This window comes from Camelus dromedarius, chromosome 11, assembly GCF_036321535.1.
Source record: "Camelus dromedarius isolate mCamDro1 chromosome 11, mCamDro1.pat, whole genome shotgun sequence".
NCBI lineage: Eukaryota > Metazoa > Chordata > Mammalia > Artiodactyla > Camelidae > Camelus > Camelus dromedarius.
Window position 1 is genome coordinate 39,414,508 of NC_087446.1, and position 17,234 is coordinate 39,431,741.

The following is a 17,234-nucleotide window of genomic DNA, read 5'->3' on the forward strand; positions in this document are numbered from 1 at the left end:
CTAGATTTCCAAATATTGAGCCTTACAGGGGAGTTAACTCTTCTAGCCCAGGGAGGATGGGTCCAGCCCTCCTTGGCCTTGGGCTACCCTGGCTCAGGAACCCCCACCTGATAAGGGTGCATGTGGGTCTCTCTCTCTCTCTTTGTGGCCCAGGTACCATTACTACGGCATCGCGGTGAAGGAAAGCTCCCAATATTATGATGTGATGTATTCCAAGAAAGGAGCTGCCTGGGTGAGCGAGACAGGCAAGAAAGAAGTGAGCAAACAGACAGTGGCATATTCACCCCGGTCCAAACTTGGAACCTTGCTGCCAGAGTTTCCAAATGTCAAAGATCTAAATCTGCCGGCCAGTCTGCCTGAGGAGAAGGTGACCATATCTGAAGTGTTGCTGGGAGTGGGTGGTCTTTTCTCTCTCTCTCTCCCTCTTTCACACAGCACACACTCACACAAACATACACACTTTTGTTGCAAAACGGTGAGTTTTAAAAATATAAAGATAGAAATCTGAATCAAGTATGGACTTCAGTTAACAGTAATAATGTATTCCTGTTAGTTCATTAGCTGTGACGAACGTACCATACCAGTGCAAGAAATTAACAATAGTTGGGTGTGAGATATACAGAACTGCCTGAACTATCTTCACAACTTTACTACAAACCCAATACTATTCTAGATCAAAAAGTCTATCTCTCTACCTGTCTAACTTACATACCTACCTACCTACCCACCCATCTATGATGTTGCACTGTCTCATTTCAGAAGGGAAGTACCCCTCTCCCTTGCATTGCTTTTTTATAGTGTAAATCTTATTCTCCCTTGTGTTGCAGAGGATGTGGTGAAATCACAGTCCTATAGACAAAGGAGATTTTATAGGTATAGTGAATCAGATAGTTTGGGCCATAGGGTATTGAGAGGAAATTATTGGAAACACAAATTTGGGGACAGTACCCTGGGTGATCGCATCTCTAGTGCACCTACCTTTTTTTGTTTGGTTGGTCGGTTAAATTATTTTAATTTTAATTTTTAATTTTTTCCTTTTTTTTGAAGTATAGTCAGTTTACAATGTTGTGTCAATTTCTGGTGTACAGAATAATGTTTCAGTCGTACATATACATACATATATTCCTTTTCATATTCTTTTTCATTATAGGTTACTACCAGGAGGGTAGGGGGTAGAAGGGATAAATTAGGAGTTCAAGATTTGCAGATACTCACTACTATGTGTAAAATAGATAAATAACAAGTTTATACTGTATAGCAGAGGAAACTATATTCAATATCTAATGCACCTATCTTGATGCAGCCCAGTGTGCCAATAGGTGTAGAGCTTCTACTTAACCACACTGGGAGCTGGGATGCAGTGGCAAATGAGACTTGAGTCCTGTTCTCAGGAAGCTTACATTCGAGCAGGGAGGTAGATGCTTGTATAAGCAAACTTAGCTTATATAAAACACATATCTATGTTGCAAAACAAAAAGAATACCTGTAAAGAATGCTTTAAATTGAAAACTAGATAAATTTTTTTCCTTGAATTTGCTTTTTTTCCTCAACAAACTTCTTGTACCATTGCTTTGAAACTCTTGGACAAATGGAGCTGGAGATGAAATTCTTTCGTTAAGCAGTTTCCAGAGAATTTCCAAATGTCTTTTTGTGATTTTGGCAAAAGCACCTCTTCTTATAAACACACACAGGGTTTTAACTTTTCAGTATCTTAGCTGATGAGCATTTAATTCAATAGGCCCTACTGAACTCTACTGTGTGTCAGGCGCTGTACTAAATGCTGGCTACACAAGCATGAATAATACACTATTTTAATTTTCCCATTGTGCTCACTTCAGCAGCACATATACTAAAGATTTTCTCAGAGTCCATAGTTCAGGGGGTGGAGATGGGGCAGAGAGAGAAACCTGTGCTTTCTGTACCACAGGATGAGTGCTCTGATGGAGAAACACACGCAGGTGCTGTGGGAGCATAAAGGAGGCAGCTGAGGGTTAGAGAGCCCCACCTAACGATAGTTTGGTTTGGGTCTTGCAGGATGAGTAGGCATTAGGTGAATTTCGTCCCCTTAACAGAGAATAAATGACTTGAAAATTGAGATTCCAAGGGTAGTGGTAACCTGTATTAATGTATGCCTTTATTTTTTACCCCTCCCTACCCCACAGGTTTCTACCTTTATTATGATGTACAGAACACACTGTCAGAGGATACTGGACACTGTAATAAGAGCCAACTTTGATGAGGTAGGTCAACAAATGTTGAGCTGTGAATACTCTGCATTAAAATTTTATAAGAACAATGGCTCCTATTTCACGAGCTCCTACTAGTTGCCAGACCTCTGGAAGCACTTGATGTGCATTAGCTCACTTAATCCTCACAGTTATCCTGGGAAGCAGGCACTCTTGTTATCCCCACTTTACAGATTCTTTGTGTGAGCAGCAATTGGCGTGGCCTTTCCCTTGATCTTACAAGTGACCTGCATCCGGCCCCATTGGCCTCCTAGGAGCACAGTTTTGCCAAGGTATCATTAAACCCAGAATTATAGACTCAGAAAAACTAAAGGAAAGCTTGCCTATGTTTTGGATTTAACCTTTTCCTGAGGCCCACCACTTCAGTGCTTTTGGAGCTGGTCCCCCTCCATTCTCAAGGTCTGGTCCACATGTCCATAAAACACTGCCAGTAGGGCCATCTTGAATATGGACAATGTAAAAATTCCATTTCATTTTTATTTTAAAATATTACACTTAAAGAATGGAGAGGAAAAATAAGAAAGGATTGAAGCATGGGTTACATAATCAAAGAGAAAAAATCCTCTTGCCCTAAATGCCATCCAAAAGAGCCTTCCAAAGGGTTGGCAGGAAATCACACATTTCACCCCATAAACCTGAAGCCTTCCTGTTTAAAGAAAATGCCTTTCAGGCTAAAAAACCAAAACCAAAACCAAAACACCCTGGGATCAGGTATAGACATTTAATTTGAGGGAAGATAAGGCAAGCTCTAAAGGGGCTGTAAAAATGAGTAGCTATTAGTGGAAGAGATACCAGAGGTTCCCTTTGTGTGTGTTTCCGGGCCTGTGTGCTGTTGGAGATGGAGGGATGGAGAACGAGGTAAGGCAGTGAACGCTTGTTGAGCACTGGCCCATTCTTGTGCTGCTCATTTACTGTCCCATGGCAGGAACCCCATGTAGTAGTGGTACCACCTTATATGAGCTGTCACTCAGTTCATAGACACGGCACCAGAAGAGATGGCACTGGGTTGGTAGAGAAGTAATATTCTTCCTGCTCTTGCTTTCATCGACTGGATTTTTAAATCTTTCAAATTCCTTGAGCAACTATTTAAGTGGATTTTTGTTTAAAAAAGAAAACTCACTGCTTTCTCTCATATTTTAGTTTGGCTACATCTTACATATTCAAAGACCACTGAGATCTTAACAAATCATGACTCATGATTGGTTAAGACAACACTGGCCTATGTAACAAATAACACCCACATCTTAATACAAAGCACACAGTTCACTGTGGACACCCTCAGTTGGAAGGCTGGTTGCTGGGACTAGCTCAGGGACCCAGGCTTCTTCCACCTTGTGGCCTCACCCTGCTTTAAAGCCTTGGAGTTCTCTTTGTTCAGCTAATGGATGGGGAAAAGTATTACAGGCAAAACGTCCTCTCTTCTTAATCAGCCCAGAAATGAGATGCATTGTTTTTGCATTGTTTATGCTGGTCTCATAGCCCCACTTTGATGGAAGGGGAGCTGGGCAGGTTGGCCCCTCACTAGGTGGCAGGCAGCTTATACTACTATAGAAGAGGAGCTCTAGTGGATAGCTATCCCTCTCTGCCATATGTACTAGCAACAAAACTAGTGACAATCCTATGTCCATATGTAGCTTTATTCATCCCATTTCACTGAATTCCATTCATTAATTTCAACATTTAATTGGGTGTCTGATGGTGCCATATGCTGATGTAGATCCCAGGAATGGAGTGATAAGACACAGCCTTGTGGGGGAAAGAAAAGGCATGTGCAACAGCAATGAGGGTGCAGGATATACGGTGAGAGGTCCAGACTTTTCACTGGGAAGAATGCCAGACTTGGAGCCTCAGACTTGGGTTCAAGACCTGGCTCTACCTCAATTCCTCATCCTAGAAACAAAGATAAAAATATCATCCCTGCAGATTCAATTCACAGGATTACTGGAAGAAGGAGATGAAACAATGCCTGGTGAAAGGTCATACAAATGCTTGCTTTTATCAGATATGTCAACCAGAGCATTAAAAGAGGTCACACAGTTGGTTAGGGCCAGAATTATGACTAGATCTTTGTCACCTGGCACCATTAGTCCAGTATTTTTTTCCACCTCCTGGCAAGGGTATTTGGTGGCTCTTTTTAAGATGGCTGATCAAGATGTGGTTCATTCTACCCACACACAAGAGAATGAAGAGGAATGTTGTACCTCTGATGAGCGTAACTTTTTTCAACAGCTGAGAAAAATTAATGGTCAATAGATGATGGATGATTCTGGTACACCTTGATGATATAGTTTGTTTCAGGTCTTCAAGATCTTTAATATCTGTTGAAGTCACAAATGTATGCTAGTATCACAATCTTAAATTACCTTATTTGTTTGCTTGTTCATTATTTGTAATCAGAGCTATTTCCACGAAGTACCAATATATTAAGAATGAACTAAACATGGACGTGGAAAAGAAACAGAAAACCTACTTAGGTATTCTTAAGGAAATCATCTCTGGACATTTCGTTGAGCAGAGAGAAAAAGGGCTGAGAGTTCAGGGTACTGAAATAGAATTTAGGAAACTTGCTTTAAATAATCATTTTAAATCATTTACCTCTGATTCTTTCACCATTTATGCTTGCAAGGAGTAAGGAGAACCTCTCCCTTCTGTCTAATTATGTTTCCACTTGTTAAATGCCTACATGATGCCAGGCATTTAAATTTTACATAAGTAATCTTATTTCAGCCTGGTAATAAGTAGACATCATCTCTATTTTGTGAAAGCTAATAACTCTCATATTTATATATTTAGTTGCAACCTCCAGATTCAATTGACTTGCCATCTAACTTAACATGACCAAATCAGGGCTCTAATTTTCCACCCTTAATCTATTTTTCCACAAGTCTCAGATTGCCACTACCATACACCCAATTGCTTAGCCACAAACCTTGATTTTTCTTTTTCCCTCCTGCTTTATATCTTAGTTTATCAGGAGATCCTGTTGGCTCTACCTCCTGACATAAACACTGTGTCCGTTTCACATCTGACTTCCAGTTATTGGCTCAAGAGCTTTATACTGTTCTTCCTTTTTCTTCTCACTCCAAGGAACCAGTCCATTGGATATTAAATGGTCTAAAATGTAGATTTGAAAGGGAAGTCAAAACTGGATAATGCATCCTCTACAAGGGCTGCTCTGCAGACGGAGGACTGATCAGGGCTCCCTGTGCCACTTGAACAGACTTGGAACAGACAGCTGGCTGCTAATGAGAGTGATTTTCTACAGATTTGTTTTCATATACGTAACTGCTGATCTTTTCCAGAATTTCTGCTAGGAATTGACTGCTCATATAAAAAAGAAGGGTATGGCTGCGTGCAAGGAGACCTTAGAAAGGCAGATGAATTCAGAATTCCAAGTAAGAGGAATCAACTGGGCAGTGCTTCTTACTCGGAGTTAGAACGGCAGGCAGGGAGATCCAGGACCTGGACAAAGGCCAGTGCCCAGGGACAGACTAGGATTTGGGGCAGCAGAGGGTTGTCTGGAGGGCAAGCACCTTGTCTAAGAGATATGGCCATCTCCAGGCCCAAGCCAGGTTAACAGTCAGCCACCAGGTATCCCAGTGACAGAATAAAGGCCATGGTAGGTAAGGAGAGTCACAGTGGGGATCCTGGCTGGGTGACACTCAATAACTCAGACAAGGGTGCCTCAGATGCTTAGGGCAGTGCACTGATATCTTGGGCCTAGTAGTGATAGTGCTTGAAGGATAATTACAGGTCCCCAGGGCAGGGGCAGAAAACTGGGAAGTGGGTGGCAGTCCAGGGAGAGACACAGGTCTCAGGAACTGGGTAGATGCCCAGTTACCATGTGAAGAACAAACGAGCCATGAGACTAATTGATGGAAAGACAGGAAAACATGTGCTGTATTCATCCATTCCCTGACTTGCTGTTTGGCTTTAGGCAAATAAGTTAATGTCTCTGCAAAATGGGAGTAATGATCCTCAGCTGTAGTAGTATTATGAGTATTAATTAAATGAGAGAACCTATGCTGAGTTCCTGGCATATAGTAGCACCGATACATAAAGCTAATGCCGATAATAATACCACCTCCAAAGTGTCAGACTAGGGTGCTAAATTACCTCTTGCATTGGATCAGGATTGATCTGGGGGACCAGGGATGTGGGCAGTGTTGTACATGGGGGTTCAAGAGTGCCCATCTGTGAAGGAAAGGAAAATAATGTAGTCCAGGAACCAAGTCGCACCTGTAAGAATTCACACAGATTCAGTTACTTTTCCCTAACTTTAAGATGAGCCACTCCTCAATGTTAGCTGAAGTCTAGATATTGTTAATGTTATTATACACACCAGATGGCCATCTTCTACTTCCCTTATCTGGTCTCATCCCTCCACCCCCACCCTGCTCTTTCCCTCACCTCCAACTCAGACACTAGAAGGTATAGGTGCAGGTCCTACTATCCTCATACTAATAACAGTAAATCCATTTTGAGTGCCTACTAGATTTGTGCTCTGCTAGTGGTTGGGGTTGAAGTGCCCTCGTAGCTTCCTGTCCATCTAACATTGCATAATGACACCAACCAGCCAAGGCCCCCCCAAGGGCTCTTTGGGAAGACAGTGAAATTTGGATACAAAGGGGCCCTGGCACTTTATCCAGTTTCTGGCACACAAGATCGAATCAGGAGACTTCTGTTTGTGGCACCTACTCCTTTCCCTTCTGGACATATTCCTCTTGCCAGCAGCTCACACATTATTCTCTTCCTTTTGCAATACCCAGGGGCTCCCAAGGCACCAGCAGTCCCGAAGAGAAGTACTAGTGCTCTGGGCTTTTAGAAAAGCAGTATCCCAGACCACAGTAAGCATGAAGGGATTGATGGTTAACATGCTACTCCTCTCCCCATGGCAGAGCAGACCCCAGGCTGCCAGGCCAAGTGGTTCTCCAGCAGTGGGCATGCCACACAGATGGGCAGAGGGAGGACTTGGGACAGGAGGACCTTCTGGGGCTTCCTGAGCCACACCAGGCTGCAGTGGCCTCTGCTGCTGCAAGGGAAGGAGATAATGGCGCTGCAGACTGGGTTGGCCTTGGCCAAATCCCAAGGCTCTGTTGGGAGGGCCCCGTGTAACCTCGCGGTTCTTCTCCTCTCCGTGGGTCAATACAGGTTCAAAGTTTCCTTCTGCACTTTTGGCAAGGAATGCCGCCCCACATGCTGCCTGTGCTGGGTTCCTCCACGGTGGTGAACATCGTTGGTGTGTGTGACTCCATCCTCTACAAAGCTATCTCCGGAGTGCTGATGCCCACTGTGCTGCAGGCGTTACCTGACAGGTGGGCACACTTCTTCTTATATCCCCTCGTGTCTGGACCTTAGCAGGTGTTGTTCCTGCTTCTCACTTATTGAATATAACCATGCACTGTTTGGGAGCTTCCCTTGTAAAGATCATTAATATTGGACTTTAAAAAATTCAATGTTATTTAAATTTTTGAAGATAAATAAAAAATTTAACATTTTGAACCACTTGTATCATTCAAAATTCAAAAAGTATAATATGATAATCAGTAAAAAGTCTCCCTCCTACTCTTCTTCCCCAGATACCCAGGTCCCCTCCCCAGAGCATCAAATATAATCATTTACTTGGAGGTCTATCCAGATCTGCTATGCACATGTAACCAGTGCATATATTTTTCTTACTGGAATGGTGACATGCTATATATACTGTTCAGTACCTTGTTAAAAACAAAAAGTTTTGGAGATTATTGAACAGCTTCCGTGTCCCTCCAGATGTGCACTGCACTGTGCTCCGTGCTGCCTCTGCCCTGCAGCAGGTGAGGGGGTATGGGAGGACCACATGGAGCATCTCATGGGGCTCCCTTTCCCTCTGACTTCCAGCTCAGATCAGCCAACAGTGGGGATGGGGGATCAGAAGGGAGGTGGGAGGGAGGGAGGAGGGAGAAGTCAGGAGATTGACTCTATGCCTCCCTTCCTATGAGGTCACCTCCGCTGGCCACATCCGTCCGTCTGCAGGGTTCTGCTGCTTCCAGGCAGCCTCTCTTCCAGGTTGTCCTTTGGGCATGGAGGTGGGTGAGAACCTGCTGGCCCAACCCCCGGTTGCAGCAATCTCCCTTATGGGTTCTCTTAGGCCTCTGTATGCCTTTATGACATACCCCTTATAAATAAACTTTACTGTTTTGAGTGGCATCTGTTTCCTGTTGGGACTGTTCCAGAGAGGATTCTACATCAGTCTCAGTTCCATAAAGAGCTTTTTTTCTTCTTTTTTATACCTGCATGTTGTTCTGCTGTATTGGATTTAATCCGTTGTCTTGATGTTTCCTGTCTTGTCCTACTACAGTGCTGTGATGAATGATGTTTTAAGTACCTTTTTTTACATGGTGTTAGTTTGTTAACACATGCAGTGTGTTAGTTTCCTAGGATTGCAGTAACAAAGTACACAGACAGGGTGGCTGATAAAAACAGAAATTTATTCTCTCACAGTTCTGGGGGCCGGAAGCCTGAAATCAAGGTGGTGTCAGGGTTGGTTCCTTACAGAGTCTTTGAGAGAGGATCATTCCATGCCTGTCTCCTAGCTTCTAATGGTTGTCATCAATCCTTGGTGTTCCTTGACTTGTAGATGCATTGTTCCAGTCTCTGCCTCCATCTTCACATGACTCCCACTCTAGGTCTCACTTTTCTATTAGTAGGACTGTCATTGGATTTAAGGTCCACCTAGTTATAACATCCAAGTTGCATTTCAAGATCCTTAATTTAATCACACCTTCCTTTCCAACTCTGTATGGCTTATTGAAATATGCTTTTAGGTGAATAAGTGATAATGGTATAGGAATAACCATGAATACACACTCTGATTTATAAAAAAACATTGGTCATTCACAGACTTGGCCTTTTTACCTTTTGTTACCTTTAGCACAGTGGTTGTTAATGACAGGTTTAGCAGAAGTAAGAGAGCGTACATTAACGTGTGTGTGTTTTGCGGGGCAGAGGAGGAGGTAGATGATCAGGGAGGAGAAGATAGCAAAGAAGCAAAGAGAAGACTGAGGACTGAGCCTGAGATGCTGAAGCAGTAGCAGTGCCCCTGACGGAAAGGCAGAAGGCACTGGTCTGGAAATGGGGAGAAACAGGGAATCTCAATGTGCACAGCACAGGAATTTTCATCGTCTGAGACTGCAGTAAGTTAACGGTTACGGCTTCAGGCTTTGGAACCAGGCAGATCTGAGCTTGAATCTTGGCTCTTCCATTACTTGCTGCATCTCTTTGGACAAATAAAATAATTTCTCTAAGCCTCAGTTTCTCACCTTTCTGCTGGGACTAACAATAGTACATACTTCATAGGGTTGATGTGAGGATGAAATAAGAAAATGTGGGTGAAGTATATAATGCTTGGCACATTACACTTATTAAAAGGTAGCTGCTCTGATCACTGCTTTTGCTGTTGTACTAGCATTACTGTTGGAGGTCATTCAGGGACGTACAAATGTGGAATTAAGATGCAGGAGAAGGGCCGAAGCTGGAGTTGTAGATGTGGGAATCGTGTGCACAGAAGAGAGGAGAATGTGTGTCACACACTTGGGGAGTAAAATGGAGGCAGAAGAGCCAAGAAAGTGAAATGAGGACCAGTCAGCAGGAGGAGATCAGGCTGCAGGGTGTACACCATCCATCGGAGGAGAGATGTCAGGAAGATGGGGTGTTGTTCAGCATCACATCATCTGATGCTACAGGAAGGTGGAGCGGGCTGGGAGCTATCTCTTAAACTAGGTGATCAGGAGGCCAGTCCTCACCTGCTCATTAGTGACTAGAGCAGAGTAGCTGAAATGTTTAGGTTACTCCTAAAAGTCTAGCAACCCCAAGTCTGAGTCCTAAAATAGAATCCTTTCTGAGTGAATCCCTCCCAATTCCAATTTTCTTCAGCTTAATGAAATCAAACAACTGCATGAAGTGAGAGGCCTCATCAGTGGTCCTGTTGCTTACTTCCTGCTCCCACACAAAAGCCAGCTCCCCCATTCCAGCTCCGAGTAATGCCTGTGGCCAACGTTTCTTGGGTGGAGGACTACCAGCCACCCTCCTAATGGTCCGGCAGCCATAAAACAGTCACTCCTGGCACTCCTGTGAATTTTGACCTCTGCCAATAGCAATCAAATATTCTGAGAAGTCTTTTACTTAGAAGTTGGACCCAGTGTGCTAGTAACAGATACTGTTTTTGAACTTTGGCTTTATTACACATGTGGTACTTCTGGTTCACTCAGTAGTCAACATTTATTAAGCACCTCCTGTGTATCAGGCACTCTCCTAGGCATGGGGGATGCAGATACCCCTTTTTTAGGGGGGAAGAGATACTTGACTCCATTCTTCCCTGATACATTCACATCCACTCACCAAGAAATCCTGTTGATTCTGACTTTAAAATATTTTACTCTGACCATATCACACATTTCCACTGTTACCACCTTCATCTAGGCTACTCTCTTGCCTGGATTATTGCAGTAACCTCTGAATAGATCTCCCTGTTCTGTCCTGCCTTCTGGTAGTTGATTTTCATCACAGAAGCCAGAGTAATCTATTTAAAACATATGGCAGGATCAACCATGTTGAGATAGTAGGAGGAGCTGAGAGTAGGGAGACCAGGGATGATCAGTACTGTAGTCAGCACTTGAACAGACTCTTGAAGTTGGTAAGGAGGGATCCATGCCACTGTCTGGGCAGGAGCTTTCCAGGCAGAGGGAACAGCAAGTGTAGAGGCCCTGGCGAGGAGGGCAAAGGCCTGGAGAAACAAAGGGGGCTGGTGCTGAGGGAATGGACTAAGCTAGGGAAAAATAGGAGGAGCTGAGGTCTGAGATAAAAAAGGGGAACAGTTTGGGTAGGATCTTGTGGGAAACATCTGAGGTCAGTCCAGTTGGGGATTGAGAGCCACTCATTCATTTATTTCACTGAACAAACTTTTCTTATGTGCCTACTCGTCTGGCACTATGCTAGGTACTAAGGATACAGTGAGAAGCAAAATAGACAGTCTCTGACCTCTACCTGGAGCGTATAGTGGGAAAGATGGACATTAATCAGACAGTCACACAAGCTAACATATAGTAACAAACCATCACAACTATAGGGCCCTTCAAGAATAACGGGGGCTCTGAGCTAGCCTAGGGGGCTTTAGAGAAGATTTTCCTGTGGAAGTAATGTCTAGTCTGAGATCAGATAGATGAGGAGGAGTTGAATAGGTGAAGAGGGGTGTGATGCTCTTGCATTGAAGGATGCTAAGGGCAGAGGCCCTGACGAGATAGATGGAGGCTACTGGAGCTGAAACATGGATGAAGGAAAAAAGTGCAAGATGAAGCTGGAGAAGAAAGCAAGGCTAGATTATGAGTCTTGGGGGTCATGTGAGGATTTTGATTTCTGTCCTAAGAATAATGTAAAGGCATTGGAGAGTTTTAATCAGAAGGTGAAATAATGAGAATTGCAAGTGTTTTAGAAAAAATCCCTCTTACAACATAGAAGATGGGGTGGAGGTAGGGAGGTGAGCAGGGCAGAGTAGACTTTAGAATCTACTGTGGTGGCCCAGGTGAGAGATGCTGTGGTAAGTAAGGAGAAAACTGGATGAGGTTGAGAGGTAACCTGGAGATAAACTCTGCAGTACTTGGTAATGGAAGGGAAGACTATTTAACTCTCAAAACTAGATCCCCAAACAGAGGAACGACCAGACATCATTGGCCTCATGACACAATGCACAGGGACCACCTACGAGGTTTTCTTGCTTAAAAAATTGTAACTGAATTTAATCAAGTCTTTAGACCTAAATGCTGGTTTACAGGAAGCACACAGCATAGGTGAACAGTTAAACGGCACTATCAGGAAGAAATCAACCAAATCAGAATGTGGGATATTCCAGAGAACAAGTAACATGATGTTGCCAATAAACCAATGGCCTGAAATAGAATTTGTTTTAAAGACTTAAGGAATAGAATGTTATATATATTGTATGCAATGGGTTGGCTTTGTTTGAATCCTGATTCAGACAAACTAAAAGATGTCTTTGAGAGAAATAGAGAAATTTGACTACAGACTGGATGTTAGATAATATTAAGGAATTACTGTTCATTCTGTGAGGTATAACAATGGCATGGTGATTTTGAATGTTTGTGTATGTGTGTGTGTACATATGTAAATACACATTTAAAACTTGTCAGATATGCATACTAAGCTTTTAGGGGTGAAATGTTATAACATCTTGAATTTGCTTAAAGTGCTCTAGAAAAGAAAGAGTATTGCTAATTGTTGATGCTGGGTCATGGGTACTTAGAGGCTTGAAATTTTTCATAATAAAAACATTGGAAACAAAAATTCATGGCAAGTAGAGCTCACACTGAAATAGGGAATACAAGAAAAGACCAGATCTAACAAGGAAATGTTGAATTCAGTTTGGACACGTTAAGTTTGATGGGCCTTTGGGGTTTTGAAATGGTGGTATCCTTCGAAATGGGCCCGCATACAGTTGGCCTGGAGTTGTGAAGTCCTCTGCTCCAGAGAAATGAAAGTGCGTGTAGATGGTGCCTGGAGCTGTGGGCATGGAAAAACTCTCCAGGGAAGGAACACGACGTGCTAAGAGAGGGCCCAGGACTAGACTTGTAAGAACTGAAGGACAAGTAATGGCCAGGTAGAGGGGGCTAAGCTTTGTGACTGAGGAGAAGTAGCTAGAAGATGGAGAGGTCACAAATGCCAAGGGAAGCAAACATTTCCAAAAGGCAGAGAGAGCTAACAGCCAAATGCTGCAAGATGTCAAGCAAGATGAGGACCAGCATGAGTCCACTGGGTTTGTGTCACGGATGGAGTTTGCTGCCTGGGTGGGAGCTGTGTAGGCTGAGGGACAGGAGTGAGGTGAGAAATGAGTGGGAGGTGAGGAAGAGGAGCCAGAGAGTCTAGAGACGTCTGCAGAAGCATGTCTGTGAAGTGGAAGAAAGAGAGAAGTAAGAGGGTTTTTTGTTTTCAAGGTGAGACATTTTTGAACACATTACAATGATGAGAGGAATGATCAAGAGAGAAGAAAGGGTGGAATATACAAGAGAAGCAGCAGTCAGTAATGGAAGGTTCCTGAGAAAGCAGGAGGGGAAGAGATGGCGCTGGCTGCTTGATCCACCAAGAAGGCAGATGGTGGAATACTGACTTCTTTGGGGGTTTGTTTTCCCTGAGAAGGAGGAGGTGATGCCACCTGCTGGTGGAGAGGGGGGGTGTTGGGGGATTGGAAGTGTGAGGGCCATGGAGAAGGTTGGAATTTGTCATGGAAAAGGAAAGAGTGAGTGAGCAGAGAAACACACTAGAACTGCCCAGCTTAGGGGAGAATCAGTGAGAGACTGAACAAGGGCAGGGTAGGCAGTGTTGGTGGAAGGCAAGGATGGTGTGGATGGTCAGCATGGGAAGAGGTCCCTGTGGCCAGTATGACTAAGGAGGACCTCATGGAGGACCCTAGACCTAGGGCTATGAGCAGCTGTTTTTGGTAGTGAGAGCCTGCAAATGGTGCTCAACTCTAAATCCCCAACTTATATTGCAACTGACTGCCCTCTCAACCCTTCACCTCTTCAGCCCCCCTTCCACCTCCTGCCCCCCAATAGTCCTTGACTTTCCAAATCTGACATGGTTTCAAGGTCCTTGTCAGGGTTGTTTGCCAGTTTAAAAATAGGCAGTTGCTTCCGAGTTCCTGCCAAGAGGCAAGCAGTTCAGTAAACCTGAGCCCGGGCTGGGCGGGCAGGCATGGTGATACGCTGCAGACGAGGCTCCTGCCTGGCTGGGGAGCTCAGAAAGACTAGGCAGCATGAGGAGGATGGGCCAATTGTAAAATGGCCCTCTCAGGCCCGCTGCCCACTGTCATCATCCCTCCCACAAGCCTCTTCAAAGACACGAAAGTTGGTGTTTTGCTCTCAGGAGGAGTTCTGGATGCTGCCAAGCCTTGCAGTGGGCTTTCCCCCACTCTTGTGTGTTCTGTATCTCCCTCGTCGACCAGCGTTGGCACCAGAGCACATTCTGTCCGCACCCTTCTCAGACCCAGCAGTGCTCTGCAGGGCTTGAGCTGCCAGCTCTGTCCCTGAGGTTGCTGCTGTCAGTGGCACTTAATAGTTGCAGCCAGAACATAAGCAGAGGAATAAGTCCTCTGTAAGGGCCTTCTGGGAGGACTGGGCAACACATGAGATGCTTAACACGTGTCATTTCTCTTTCTAGCTTAACTCAGGTGATCCGCAAGTTTGCCAAGCAGCTGGATGAATGGCTAAAAGTGGCTCTCCACGACCTCCCAGAAAATTTGCGAAACATCAAGTTTGAATGTAAGTACTGAGTTTGGGAGCAGAGTGAGAGGAAGGATAACATTTTAGTGCCAAGCATTTTACGTAGGTTGTTAATAAAATAATAGTAACAGCTACTGTTTACTGATGCCTACAAAACACCAAGTATTATGCTTAGCACTTTCCATGCATTAACTTATTTAATCCTCACAAAATGTTTATGATGGATGGCACACCTCTCCTGTACAGAAAATGAAACAGGCTTAGAGAGGGAGTAAGCAGCAGAGGCAGGATTGGCCGTCAGGTCTGTCTGTCTGAGGCCAAAGTTTCTGCTCATCACTGCCACGCTCCTTATCCCATTTAATCCTCACCCACCTCTGTGACATAGGAAGCAGTATCCCTGTTCTACAGATGAAGCTCCCAGAGGCAAAGAAACTTTCCCAAAGCCACACAGCTGGTAACTAGGGGCCAGGAGTCAAACTCAAATCTGTCTGACTCAAACCTGAGATTTCCCCAAAGCTCCTGCCCACAAAATGGGGGTAGCAGAAGACAGAAAATGGCTTCAGGGCTTGCCATATTTAACTCTCTGCCTAATGAGAAAGCAAAATTAATAACTTCATGAACCTTTTCTCTGCTGAGCATCAGCACTCATTCCCCAGTGTTTGTTTTGCCTGAGAAAACTGGTCCTGTTTCTCTGTCTCGATGCGTTTGTACTTGTGGGAAGACACGTGCTATTAAACAGAGATGAAATGATTTTAAGCAAAACAAACTTTTAAGATATATGTTTCTTAAAGCCCCATTTGAATACAGCTTGCCATTCTTGCCCAAAATAAGTGCCAGCAAGGAAAATGAAGGAGATCAAATTACCCTCTCTCCACAGGCACAGGGGGCCCTTTCAGACGTGCTTTGAGGCCGCCTGCAGTGCCCATCACCTATTGATAAAGCCTGCTTTATTTCACGGTTCTCAGTTCTTTTCTTTTCATGAGCACTAAATTCCACATCACAAAGTTAAAGAAAAAGTAATTAAGGAGAAGGATTAACGATTGATCGGCCTAGAAAATTAGAAGTTCATCTGTCCCCCCATTCTACCCCCCTGTTCCTCTACCCCACGCCTTATTTTTCAAACCAAGCTGGCTCTGAGTACAAATTAGAATAATCCCAGGGAAATTTCTGTTTCTTGACCAGTTCAGAAATTAATGAGAAGAATGCCCCGCACATTAATTACGCTGGCAAAACAGACCTGTAGAAAGTCTGCTGCCAGGAGGTTTGTTGGACCTGCCACCTGTGGGTGCCTGTAGGTAACCACTCTTCTCAGGAAGCCTTGGGGGCGCACTTCAAGAACGTGCAAGGAGTGGAGACACACAGCACTCCGAATGACTCTAAGGATGAAGACCTTAGGCTGGCACATGGCCTGTCTACTTCTAAATCTACAGATAAGAGATCACCCCACTTCAAAGCATCAGCCTGTTATGTCAGCCAAGGGCACAAGATCATCAGAACACACAATAGGTCATGGAGATCGTTGGATAAAAACGACAGATTATGAATGCAAAGCCACATTCAAGGTGCTGCCCAGGGTTCCATCCTAGAAGCAACACCAAACACCACACACCACTAAGGCTCAATCAAGGTTTCCTAGTAGAGATACTACTTTTTAAACGGCCTTTTTCAAAGCTTCCACTTGATTTCTGCAATTATTTATAGGAAGAAGTGATTGAGCTTGCAATTAGCGAAATGAAAGACAAGTAAATAATTGCTCTTACTCACGGTTGATTGACGCCACAGTTTCTCACACCTGCCAGTGTGGTGTGTGGGCAACTCTGAAATATGTACTGCAAATATCACCATTTTAGGAAACAGCTGTCCGAATGGGAGAACAAAGAATCAAACGCAGGGTTTTGCCAGTGGGTGCAGAAAATGGTGTTGGACAGTGAGACAAAGTTAAGCAATAAGGAAGGTACTTCTTGAAATCTGCCTGCAGAGAGGCCGCAAAGAATGCAAATATTTCATACTCATTCTTTTCTTCTTGCAGTGTCGAGAAGATTTTCCCAAATTCTGAGACGGCAGACATCACTAAATCACCTTTGCCAGGTAGCTGTCCTATGTTCTATCTACTGGTAAATCATTGCAAATGAGGGGCAAATCCACAGTAACTCTGGGGAGGATCTGTCAGGGTGTGGCTATTTAATAATACACTCTCGCTATTATCTTTAATATCTACAGGTAAGAAATAGAAATGTCAGCCAATCACTAGTTTTCAGCTAACATACAAAATGCTTTCTGACGTTAGTTGCCCCTTAACCTTTCAGATATGTTCTAGGTCCACAAGTTTGTGTTTCACTTAAGTGCATTGGGGTTTCTCAGCCACTGTTGCCATTTGGGGCTGGATAATTCTTTGTTGCGGGGAGGCGTGTGTGTTGTAGATGTTTAGTAGCGTCCCTGGCCTCTATCTACTAGATGCCAGTGAGACTACCCACCCCCGAGGACTACCTGGGTTGTGACAGTCAAGAACGCCTTCAGCTACTGCCAAATACAGCCTGTGGGATGCAAAACCACCTGTTTTTTATTTCCAGATTTCTGTTCTTTTTAGCACGAAAGTGACATGTGCTTACTATTAAAAAAAATTAAAACTAATAGGAGTATATACACAGTAAAAGTGGAAGATCCCACTACAGCTCTGTAGTTCTAACGGAAGACATAAATTTTTGCATTTCTGTTGATTTTA

At 44.0% G+C, this 17,234-nt stretch overlaps 1 protein-coding gene across 6 annotated transcripts in view; it reads left to right on the top strand.

Annotated features, from left to right (window-relative positions):
* RFX4 (regulatory factor X4) overlaps nt 1–17,234 on the top strand; it is a 150,107-nt gene that overhangs the window by 88,343 nt on the left and 44,530 nt on the right. For all 6 annotated transcript variants that reach the window (XM_064491682.1, XM_010996458.3, XM_031462846.2 and 3 more), the window contains 5 exons: nt 154–367; nt 2,163–2,240; nt 7,398–7,561; nt 14,451–14,551; nt 16,542–16,600. In XM_064491682.1, coding sequence (XP_064347752.1) covers nt 154–367; nt 2,163–2,240; nt 7,398–7,561; nt 14,451–14,551; nt 16,542–16,600 — 616 coding nt within the window. The remainder of the gene's footprint in view (nt 1–153; nt 368–2,162; nt 2,241–7,397; nt 7,562–14,450; nt 14,552–16,541; nt 16,601–17,234) is intronic.